General features: G+C 39.7%; 1 protein-coding gene across 1 annotated transcript; it reads right to left on the bottom strand.

The window, feature by feature from the left end:
* Positions 1-11,932: 11,932 nt before the first annotated feature.
* On the bottom strand, positions 11,933-13,012 carry LOC121483569 (melanoma-associated antigen B10). Its single transcript, XM_041742240.1, has one exon. The coding sequence runs from the start codon at positions 13,010-13,012 to the stop codon at positions 11,933-11,935; it is 1,080 nt and encodes a 359-aa protein (XP_041598174.1).

Raw genomic sequence — 13,012 nt, 5'->3', positions numbered from 1 at the left:
TGTTCATGAATTGGTAGGCTCACTTTTACTAAGATACCAGTTATTTCTATTTTGATCTCTAGATTTAGTGCAATCTCAATCAAAATCTCAGCAACTTTTTTTCTTAGTAACTTTTTGTGGATATCAACAAACTGATTATAACACTTACATGGAGTGGCAAAGGTCCTAGAATAGTCAACACTATATTGAAAGAGAAGAATGAAGTTTGAAGATTCACACTACCCTATTTCAAGGCTCAATATAAAGCTAGTAATCAAGACGATATAGTGTTGGTGAAAGAATAAACAAATAGATTATTGGAATGAAGAATTGAGAGCCTCAAAATAGACCCACACAAATATAGTCAACTAACTTTTGACAAAGGTGCAAGGGCAAATAAATGAAAAACAATATATATGTATATATTGTATTGGAAAATAATACACAACCCTATTTCTAAAGTGTGGAAAAGACCTGAACAATTGAACATCCATATGGGGAAAAATGAACTTAGATACTAAGATACAAACCTCACACCTTACACAAAAATTCACTCAAAATAAACTATAGATCCAAATATAAAATACAAAACTATACAACCTTCTAGATGAAAACTATGCAACTTTCTAGATGAAAATCTGTTACTTTGGGTGTGATGATGAGGTTTAGACACAGTGCCAAAAGCACAATCGATAAAAGAAAAATGATAGGTTGGACTTCATTAGAAAGTTTTGCTCTGTGAAAAACACTCTTAAGAGAATGAAAAAATAAGCTGTGATCACATATCTAATAAATGATTTGTATCTGAATGTACAAAGAAATCTTAAGCTCAACTATAATAAAACAAGTAATCAGTAATGGTTTGAATAGTGTCCCTAAAAAGATATGTCCATTTCCTAATCTCTGGAACCTACGAATGTGATCGTATTTGGGAAGAAAAATCTTTACAGATGTAATTAAATTGAGGATCTCAATATGTGATCATCCTGAATTTATCTTTCTCAGCAAGAACTGAGACAAAAACCATTCAGAGATAAAGGCCATGTTAAGATCGAAGTGAAGGCAAAGATTGAAGCTATTGCATTTACAATCCAAGGAACACCAAGAATTGCTGGATAGCTACCAGAAGGTAGGAGAAAGACATGGAATATGAGCCTCTAGAAGGAACAAACCCTTCTGACAGCTTGACTTCAGACTCTGGCCTCCCTCCATAACTTTAAGGGAATAAATATATTTTCTTGTAAGCCACTGTTTGTGTTTATTACAATTGCCCTAGGAAAATAATACACAACCCTATTTCTAAAGTGTGGAAAAGACCTGAACAAAAATGTATCAAGGAAGACATAGAGATGACAAAGAAGCATATGAAAGGATGCACATAATTTAATATTAAGGAAATGCAAGGTAAAATAGCAATCGGTTACAAGTACACACCTTTAGAAAGGCTCAAATATCAATTACTAGCAAGAATGCAATTGGAAAAAAAGGGGGTCGGGAAAAAAAACAAAAACAAAACAAAAGAATGCAATTGGATCTCTCATACATCGATGTTGAAAATGGAAAATGATGCAGCCATTTTGGAAACATTTAGCAGTTTTTTATAATGATAAACATGGTCTTGGGGCACCAGGGTGGTGAAGTCGGTTAAATGTCTGACTTTGGGTTTCAGCTCAGGTTGTGATCTCGGGGTCCTGAGAGAGAGTGCCAGGTCCAGCTCCCATGCTTAGCATGGACTCTGCTTGAAATTCTGTCTTCCTCTCCCTCTGCCCTTCTTGCTCATGTGCACATGCACAGTCTCTCATGAATAAGTAGATAAAATATTTTTTAAAAATGAGAGACACACAGAGAGAGGCAGAGACACAGGCAGAGGGAGAAGCAGCCTCCTCTCAAGGAGCCGGATGCGGAACTCGATCCTGGACCACAGGATCATGCCCTGAGCCACTCAGGTGTCCCTAAATAAATCTTTTTTTAAAAGATAAACATAGTTTTATTATATGATCCAGAAATTGCCCTCCTAGATATTTTTCCAACTGATTTGAAAACATCTCAACATAAATAACTGCACATGAATACTTACATCAGCATTATTCATAATCACCAAAAACCAAGCTATCTTTGATAGGTGAGTGAATAAATAATCTGTGGCATATACATACAGTGGAATACTATTAAACAATAAAAAGTAATAATTTATCAATTTATGAGATAACATGGATGAATCTTAAATCCACATTGCTAAGCAAAAAAAGCCTGTCCACAAACACTGTTTGATTCCATTTATATGACATTATGGAAAAAATACAACTAAAGAGACAAAATAAAAATCAGTAGTTGTTAGGGTTTTCTTTGCAGGAGGGAGGGAGTGGTTGAAATATTGAAGTACAGAGGATGTCTTAGGAGTGTGAAACTATCCTGTATGATATTTTAATGATGGATACGTGACACTATACTTTTTTTCAAATCTCATAGAACATTAGAGCACGAAGAGTGATCCTTAATGTATGCAAATAAAAATCAGTTCAGAGATCTAGGTATCCCAGGAATGTAAACTGTGACCAAATAATTCTAGCAGTATTACAAATGTGTGAAATAATATCAATGAAGAGGATGAGGGAAGAGAGGTGCTGACCTAAGTAACTTTGAAAATGAGTGGATAATGTATGACTAAAGAAAAAGGAACTGTACATAGATACTGTATTCCAGTTAGTAAAATTGTTTCTCAGAAGGCTATGGGTTAATAATCTGAAATCAATAAACATGTATACTGGGACTGAAAAAATAATTATATGAATGGTGGACTGTTGGAGCCAATTTTCTCAGAGAGGTAAGTAACGGGGGAAGCCTAGAGTGAATAATGTGATACTAGATTAGAGTTTGGAGACATAAATATGACTCATGTTTAGCTTAATATAGGTACAGATGGACAAATATAAAAATAATTATAAAAATATGTTCATACATGAGCTAGTATACAGACATTTTCCAAGATCTATCTTCTGAGATGGCTTGGAAGGAACAAGATTCTAGTCATAATGGAATAATCTGAGCAGGAAAATAAATAACCTAATACTGGCTTATGATCTAAATATAAAATAAATATCTATGAATCCCTGTTGCTATAAATGACTGAATGAATAAATAAATCTGAGATAATAGACAAATTGCATGTATAGAATAATTCCAAATAATTTATGTAGCTACTCTACCCTCAAGGAGATGGAGCACAACTCCCCATTCCTTAAGTGTAGGCTGAGCACTGAGACTTTTTTCCAAAGAGTACTGTAATGCAAGGAGGGAGAAAGAGTAACTTTAGAGTAGAGAAACTTGGCAAATTCTACCTGAGTAGCTGATCAAGGTGATAATCATCAGTTAAGTCATGTTTATGGAATGGGCCCTTGATAGAATGTAATGAAAATAGCACCTTACTCCTGAGGCCTTCCTTCCAAGAACCCATAGTGCCAGTCTAATAGTGAGAAAAACATCAAACACATCCCACTTGAGGGACAGTACAAAATACCTTCCCAGAACTGTCAAGGTCATAAAAAAAATAAGGAAAATGACAATCTGTCACCACCTAAAGGAGCCTAGGAAAAATGATGACTAAATGCAATATGATATCATGGATAGGATCTTGGTCCAGAAAAAAAAAAATAGGGAAAAAAATAAAGGAAATCTGAATCAAGTATGGACTTTAGTTAATAATAATATGTAGATACTGGTTCATTAGTTGTGAAAAATATATTAATGTAAGATATTAACAGTAGGGGAGAATGAGTGCCAGGCATAAGGGAACTCTGTACTATCTGCAACTTTTCTGTAAATATAAAACTACTTTTAATTTATAAGTTTGCTTAAAAATAAATGATTTTTCCCTTTTTTAATTTTTTTATTGGAGTTCAATTTGCCAACATATAGCATAACACCCAGTGCTCATCCCATCAAGTGCCCCCCCTTCAGTGCCTGTCACTCAGTCACCCCCACCCCCCGCCCACCTCCCTTTCCACCACCGCTTGTTCGTTTCCCAGAGTTAGGAGTGTCTCATGTTCTGTCTCCCTCTCTGATATTTCCCACTCATTTTCTCTCCTTTCCCCTTTATTCCCTTTCATTATGTTTAAAAATGAATGATTTTAAATAAACAGGAATACTTCAGCTTGTGGTACACTTACCAAGTGTTGACCAATGTCCAATTCTCCCATTCAGCCACTCTTCCTGCGGCCTACCTGTACTGACAGCAGAGGGGTGCTCTGTGGAGATCCATCTGTTCTGCTGTGCGTTATTTCTTTAGATTTCACTCAGAGTTCCTGCCTTTACTTCTGTTAGGGCTTGGGCCTCTTCCCTCTGCTGGCCTGAGGTCAATACCATGGTCTAAAACTCTCAGCAGCCAGAAATCCACAGGGAGAATTTAGAGTTGCTAAATCAGGTGGTCCCTGCCTGGGTCTACCGGGGCTGAAAACAGAGTTGGTACTCTGTGGGATACCCTTCAATCTGTGGTGGGTGTCCCCTCAAACATCACTCAGGGTCTTTACCTTACCTCCTGGCAGGGCCAGGGCTCCTCTTCCATCTGCTGACCTGACTCCCCTGCACTCATAACAAAGCCTTCATTACTCTGAGACACCAGAGGCAGAGGTAAAGGGAAGCCAATTCCTGAGAACCCTGCATAGGGTCTGCCAGGGTTGACAGCAGGGTTGGGGTTCTAAGCTGGTCCCTCTGTTTTGCAGGAGAAAATATCCTCAGTCCTCACTGAGATTTCTTTTTTTTTTATTTTTATTTTTATTTATTTATGATAGTCATACAGAGAGAGAGAGAGAGAGGCAGAGACACAGGCAGAGGGAGAAGCAGGCTCCATGCACCGGGAGCCTGATGTGGGATTCGATCCCGGGTCTCCAGGATCCCGCCCTGGGCCAAAGGCAGGCGCCAAACCGCTGCGCCACCCAGGGATCCCTCACTGAGATTTCTAAACTTGATTCCTAGACAGAACTGGGACTCCCTCTTCTGCTGAGCCAAGTTGCTAGCCTTAGATCAAAGCCAAATCCTTACCCCACCCTATGATTCCACCCTTAACCCCAATCTCAAGAGGATGCAGTAAAGCAGTGCCTCTGCTTAACAGCTATAACTGGTGCTCCCAAGGCAGGCAGCAGGGGCAAGGCTCTGTGTGAGGCAGTCTGTTCTCTGGTGGGCATTTCCTACAGATTTTCCTCCTGCTCCTCACCTTTACTTCCCTTCAGACCTGGGATCCTTCTCTCTGCTGCCTGAGATTGACACTCTGGTCCAATAACATCACCTTTCATTGAAAGGGAATAATATTTACTACAGATCATGTGAAAATATTGAGAATCTTTTATACAAAATCTTTTAATTCTATCGAGCCAGAGTTCTTATCATAATAAAGCACTTTAAATACTACATATCACCATCAACTCCATTTAACAAGGAACCACACTATTTGCAATGATTCTCTCCATCCATTCTGTAAAGTAGTTATATACCTGGAGTCAGCCCTCCACCCCAGAAAGTATATGGTGGCAACATACATCAGCAAAAAGAGCCATAGGACATTCCTGCTATGCAGGAAACAAGACAGGGCAGTCTAAATTGGGTTAACATCTAGATCATTTTTTTATGATCTAGCCTCAACTTCAGTACTGGAAGGGTGCTATATGCAGAAGAAATAGCCTTCTCCATCAGGCCTCAAGACAGCTCTTAGCCCTGGTACACTGGAAAGAACGTATGGAACCGTGAAAGTAGTGAAGAGATATAGGCTTCACGAAATTCATTAATATCACTGGGTGATGCATGGGAGCTAGCTGTATTCTGTCTGACAATGGGCAGGGGATATTCTAAGTCAGGGAGGGGTATCAAGTATGCCTCTGGTTCTTTAATCCAGAAGATCTGTCCACTCAGATTGCTGTACAACTTTAGGCTGGTAATAATGATTCATAGACATTCCAAGCTTTTTCCCAGAACTTGTCCAGGACCCCCCAAGATTCCACATGCTCTCTCCTTCTGGTCCTCTATCCATTATATGCAGAGCTCTAAATTCACAACTCAGACTGTCAACCTTCCTTGGGGTATCTCGGTTTCATTTAGTATGTGATCTTTCTCATGAGCTCTAGAGATTTATTTACCCTCCAGATCTCCTGATATTCTTCACCAGCTATCCTGTCTAGACTATTACCTGAGACCTAGTAATTCTGACCAAATCCTTCTTTCTTATACTAAATGGAAAAAAATCTATTGACACAGAATTTTAAAATACCCACAGTTACCCCAGTAATCAAGATAGCTTGCAAAAATTCATTCTTGCTGTGGATGAGGAATTAATTAATAAAGAATTATTTTTTGAATAACATAATTAGAAAACATGTAAATTCCAAATAAGATAACAGTGAGAATATATTTTGACACAAAATATTGATCAGCATATAAAATTGATCAATTAAAATGCCTGTGAGAGTTTAGGATATTTACATACATGTGAGAACATAAATTGGTACAGCATTGTTGAAACAGAATATTAGCAATACTCATAAAACTTAGCATTCATCACACTACTTCACTTTAACCCAATGTTCAATTCTATGTCTTTTCTATAAGAGAATATCCACATTTGCCCAAAAATTTATATTTAATAATGTTGATAATACTTATGTTAGTTATAATAACAAAGGAAAAACAACTTACGTGTCCAACAAGAGGAGACTGATTAAATTAATTATGGCACATCTGCACTTTAGAATTTTTGGAAGTAGTTGAGAGTTAAGTGGATCTATATGTGCTCTCACGGAAATATCCTGCATTCATTTTATTAGGGAGAAGGGCAAGAGGCAAAACAATATGTACAACATTATCCAAGTATATTTAAAAAACCTTCAAATTGTATTTTTCTAGTACATCCATGTAAGAAAAAGCCCAGACTATATTTTAAAATAATATATACAACGTTTTTAAATTGTGGTTACTTCTAAGGAGTGCTGAATTTTGGAGGATGAAATAAGGAATGGAATTTTTTATTTATCCATATTTTTTGAATTTCTTTAGCATCAGGAATATGTGCACTATTTCCTTTGCAATTAGTGTATTTAAGAAAGGCTAACAATAGAAAAAGTAGATATGTGTTATTCAGATGAAGTAATTGCTACCTTGCTACCTAATGTAATGGAAGAAACCAGAAATTTCAATGACTTAGCACTACAAAAATTTATTTCTCATGCACATAAAATCTGACAGGGGTAGGCAATGTCTCTGCTGTCAATTGATCCCAGATCTGGGCTGCTACTATCATATGATTCCACATCTCAACACAGGCTCTGTGTGTTTGCTGGTCATTGAACAGAAAGCATAGCAGTGGCGTACTGACTTTCAAACACATTGGTCTGCAGATGACAATGTTGTCATCTGTCATTGTCTGCAGAAACAATGTTTCTGTTCATATGTCAGTGGCAAGAGTAGGCACAAAACCTTTTTAGATACAAGTGCATTTGCCAATATCGTATGTCCCATCCCATGCACCCAGGAAGGAGAGCAAGACGCGATATGGAAGAGCACTTAGAGTCTCTCTATAAACAGTAACACAGTAGGTCATCAGTAGAGTGCAACACTTAGAATTTTTATGACAAAAGCCCTCTTTGTCCTTGAAGAAGTTTCTGAGAAGGCCAAACTGCCTTGCAACACTTCAAATCTTTCTAAGGGCCTACTGTGTGACAGGTGTTCAAATACAGGATCACGCTATTTATCTAAAGGACACTGGAAATCTCAGCAGGGAGGCATCATCCTTCTTCACTCTATAGCACCTTCTTATACTGACTGACCATTTCAATAACCTCCATAGTCTCAATAGACTGAGAATTTTCTTCTTCCTTTTGCTGCATAGCTAAAAACCACAACTTTTTGAGTTTCTGATGCATACCACTTGACGATGAACATGACTGAACACTTGTACAGGTGTCTTTGGGCACACTGCAAACCAGGAGTTTTCCCTGAAGCAGATACAGACAAGAGTCAGGAAAATGATAGCCAGTTAGTTTTTCTTTTCTTATCAAAGGTGGCAGGTCTGGCAGGGAGGCATTTTCTACCTTGGTGGTAGACTGAATAATTGCTCCACAAAGATACCTGTAGCCTATCCCTGAAACCTGTGAATTTGTTATGCTACACTTTGCAGAGGTACTAAGGTTATGAAAATGACTAATAAAAAAGGTGTTAAGAAGGATGTAGTGTTTTATTGCTGATTCAAAGTAGATGGGCTCAGGACTGGAGAGGGGCCTGGAGAAACTAATGTCAGCTCCAGCTGACAGTCAGCAAAAAAACATGGCCTCAATAGTATTACCACAAAGAACTGGACGTGCCAACAACCCGGATGATCTTGGAAAGAGATACTTCCCAGAACTCATGATGAGAGACCTGCCAGTTGAATGCTTGACGTGAGTCTTGTGAAACCCAGAAGAAAGAATTCAACAGAAGCTACTTGGATTTCTCACATAGGGACATGTGAGATAATAAATGTGTGTTGTTGTAATCTGCTAAATGTGTGGTAATTTGTTATGGTGGTTATGGAATAAGTACAATCTCTTGGAAGGACTATAGGGTCTGTTAGAATTCAGCCTGTGCTTATGGTTGCTACACAGTGATTTCCTGGCCTTCCTCACCTACCATGTAGGAGGGAGGCTTTGGTTCTTCACTTAGTTAAGCTCACTCATCAGTTTAAGGATTCAGTGGCCAGTCTCAGATAAGTCACCAGATTTCTCATGCACTTTCTAAAATCTCCTCTCTAATTTCAGGGCTGTCTTTCAAGAATCAGTAGATCCTATGCCAAATAAGATTTTGCTCAGAAGCCAATTTGGAAAAATACTTTGAGAGGTGATAGCATTGCCCAGATCAGATGAGCAAACATCTAAACGTCACTGCCAAAATAGACAATCACATAGAACAGATTGTTGTTACCAAGGGGTTCTGTGGTCAGGGATGGGACAGACAGGAGGCATCTGCAGTGAATCAGAATGCTCTAAGTTAGGGTAAAGAAAGGTGATTCTGGGCTGTTTTTCCACTGGGAGCAGAGTGCAGTCTTATCAAAGGAAGCAGGGGAGAACTGCACTGTAGGTCAGGATCCAGATTTGGACACCAGGACACACTGAGGAAAACGCAGGGCAATAGTGAAATAACTGGGAAAGTGCCCGGTCTGGTCCCACGTACTAGCACTGGGCAGAGTCAGCTTTCAAAGTACCTTGTGGGGGCACCTGGGTGGCTCAGTTGGTTAAGTATCCAACTCTTGATTTCGGCTCAGGTCATAATCTCAGGGTTGTGAGATGGAGCCCCGCATCAGGCTCCATGCTGGAGGTGAAGCTGCTTAAGTCTGTCTCTCTCTCTCTCTCCTTCTTTCCCTCTCTAAAACAAACAAACAAGCAACAACAACAACAAAAAAAACCCAAAAACAACAAAAAATAAACTATGGTTAGGGGCAGGTGTACTTCAGGCAAATGCAACCCATAGAGCGTCCCCACCTGATGTTTAATTCTCATTTTGCCTTAATAATACACCTGAATTTAGTCAATTGGCTTCAGCTTCCTTCTTTTTACTTCCTGAGAGACATTGAGGAGAAGTGAGCAGAGAAATGAATTAAGAGATACGAAATCAGCCTCAGGCAGGGAGGAGTGGAACAGTGTGTGTTCTAGACTAATTCAGACCAGGGCTCTAGTCCCAGCACTGTCACTTACAAGCCAGGTGAACTCATGAAAATTGCAGTTATGTAAGCCTCAGGTTCTTTTTTTTTTAATTTTTATTTATTTATGATAGTCACAGAGAGACAGAGAGAGAGAGAGAGAGAGAGAGAGAGAGGCAGAGACATAGGCAGAGGGAGAAGCAGGCTCCATGTACCGGGAGTCCGACATGGGACTTGATCCCGGGTCTCCAGGATCGCGCCCTGGGCCAAAGGCAGGTGCTAAACCGCTGCACCACCCAGGGATCCCAGCCTCAGGTTCTTTATGTATGAAGTGGGTTTGATAAGTAGTCCTCTTGTTCTTGGCTTACATATATCTTATACATACAAATGGTAAAATATCTGACTTAAGGAAGACACTGGCATGTTTTAGATTTGTATAAATGCCAGTTATTACCACTACTATTATTTTCACCCTAAAACCTACTATCCTCCCCATATATATATATATATATATATATATATATATATATATATTATTCCAGGGAATGTCAGTGAATTTATAGCCCTCTAGGACCTGGTGCAAGAAATCAGCCAATATGATGCTCAGCAAGTTAAACTAAGTTACTTGCTATTTAACTTTTTTGAAGATATGTTATTTATTATGGGTGTGGGGAATCTTCCTCACTTTGATGCTCAGAACTCCTGAAATTTGTTTTAAAGTCTATTTCTGGGATCCCTGGGTGGCTCAGAAGTTTGGCGCGTGTCTTCGGCCCGGGGCATGATCCTGGAGACCCAGGATCGAGTCCCACGTCGGGCTCCCTGCATGGAGCCTGCTTCTCCCTCTGCCTGTGTCTCTGCCTCTCTCTGTGTGTCTCTCATGAATAAGTAAATAAAATCTTTTTTAAAAAATAAAGTCTAAAAAAAAATTAAAAAAAAATAAAGTCTATTTCTATCTCTGCCTTCCACCTGCCCTTCCATCCAAAACACTTGTATTTGCAATTATTTCACCTCCATCACAAATATAGTAGCTTAGATTTTACCAAATTACATTCCAGATAACCTAATTAAAATGCCTTTTTAATGGATGGACTATGCCTCTCTCATCACAGGGCAAAGATCACCAGCACAGTAACCTATGAGCATCTTACTTCCTGCGAGTATCACAGCCACTCTTTCAGTATGACATGCACACATCGCATATTTTGTGTATAGTATTTTTCTGTGCTAGGACAAAAGCACAGGACCTCTTCTATTTCCTGCCCCAGGTGATGATTTCTCTTTGGTTTATCTATGATCTTTAAGTACTAAAAGCACTTTTCTATTTCAGGCTTCTCCATCTGAGACACATCATCTGAGGTTTTGGCCCCTACTCACCACTCAAACAAACTCATCTGACCCACCATGCAGCTTAATTAAAATTACCTCACCCTGAAGGACTTGCAGTTTCCCAAGGTCTCAAACCCCCTTGCCACAGGACCTTTACACCTAACAGCTCACACCTAAAACCTCTCTATGTGCTCATGCCACCTTTTGATTTGTCCTTGTCATAGAGTGTATCTCACAATATTCCTTACATTGTAGCTTCTCTCTAAGACTTTAAAATTCTATGAGCAGGGGTAGTTCTTGTTCATCTTAGCCTTCCCAGTACTAGCATAGAGCTTTGCAAAGAGTCGATGCTCAATTGTTGGAGAAAAAATGAGCCACTGAGAAACAGGTAGAATTTATTATAATATAATTATTTCCCCTACATTCTTGAATAAAGTAAGTATATCCAGGTGTGTGTATTATGATATATATATCATATATATGTGTCAAAACACACTAAAAGTGATCAATGAAACCAAGAGTTTATCATCTTTTATCTATTTCTCCATTTCTTGATCCCAATTCTTACACTACTGAGTTTTTTCATACTTCCAAGGAAGTGCCTCATCTACTGCCATGTTATCTTGTTCCAAATTACTTAGTAATACTTAAAAATGTTTTCCAATTTTACAAAACAATAAAACTCTTACTTTTAAGTTTCATTCACAGAAATAAATGAGCAATATCATTCATAAATTTGGGTTATGAAGCTACCTAAATCTTCTATTAAGAGTAACAATATTTAAAAAAATTATCCAGGTTACCACATAGAACGGAAACACAAATATCATTATATAGTGTGTTTTCTCTAGCCCCACCCTGGTCTTCGACTCCTTAAAATATAGACTTCTCTTTTTAACAACAAAGTAAAAAGTCGGGCTCAGACTTTATTAGGGGTGGGAGGAATTGTCTGCGTGGCCTTGGAGTGCACACTGGCTATGGCCTGGAATGCACATTGGTCATGGCCCTGGAGTGCTCATTGGTTATGCCCTTAGAATGTGTACTGGTCATGGCCCTGGCACGTGCACTGGCCATGGCTGCAGTGTGAGCCCTGGCTGCAGCTCTAGCTTGTGCTCTTTCTTCCTCATCTTGCAAAGCTTCTTCATACCAGGCTGGGAAGGCACTAGGGACGGTATAATGAACCTTGGCTAAAAACTCTAGGACTTTCATCTTGCTGGTTTCGGCATAGGCTCTGGGGCCCCACAGGAACTCATAGCATGGAGGATCACTGTTGGCCACCTGCCTGTACTCCAGGTACTCTTCTTTCACCAAATCCTCGGTGATGAGCTTCCTGGGCTCCCCAAAAATGAAGTGCTCCATCCCCTCATATAACCCAATCACATTCAATACTTCCCAGACTTGCTCCTCAGCGGCACAGTTGCCCTTTGTGAAGATCACACCCAGAATAGTCATCAACAGGCCAGTCTTGGGAACCCCTTCATCATCACTCAGCATTGCATCATAACTTAGTTCCAATTTGTTCACAAGGACATAGATGTGCCGGTTGGGATCCACTTCCTTCAAGTCAAGGCCAAAAACCAGCTCCAAGTGCTCAGAGGCTCTCCTGAGGATCTCATGAAAGTGATTCCTATACATTTGAATTACATTTCTCAGCATTCCTGCCTTACTAATGAGCTCTTTCATTTGATACTTGTACAGCAGGTAATGCACCAATTTAACTACCTTCTCATCTAGCGGGCCTCTGGGGAACGGCTCAGCGGTGGGCTGAGCCTGGGAGGATCTTGGTCTTTCCTCCACTTGGTTGTCAGCACTTTCATTTGATCTTGTGTGTGAAACAGATGCAGGAGTAGTGCTGGTGGGTATGGCTCCCTGAGGACCCTGGGAAACGCTATATGACCCAGCAGCAGGTGAGCTCTTGAAACAAAGAGAGGAAGGGGAGTGGAAAACTTCTCCCACTGCTGCAGTGGCCTGAGCACCCACCAGATCCTGCAGCTCTTCTCTAGCCTGGCGGCGCTTCTCACAGGCACGGAGCTTACTCTTCTGACCCCGCGGCAT

The sequence above is a fragment of the Vulpes lagopus genome, chromosome X, assembly GCF_018345385.1.
Source record: "Vulpes lagopus strain Blue_001 chromosome X, ASM1834538v1, whole genome shotgun sequence".
Lineage (NCBI taxonomy): Eukaryota > Metazoa > Chordata > Mammalia > Carnivora > Canidae > Vulpes > Vulpes lagopus.
This window is presented reverse-complemented; position numbering and strand designations above follow the sequence as displayed.

Coding starts and splice junctions, on each gene's coding strand:
- LOC121483569 (XM_041742240.1), bottom strand. CDS start 13,012: ATGCCGCGGGGTCAGAAGAGTAAGCTCCGTGCCTGTGAGAAGCGCCGC.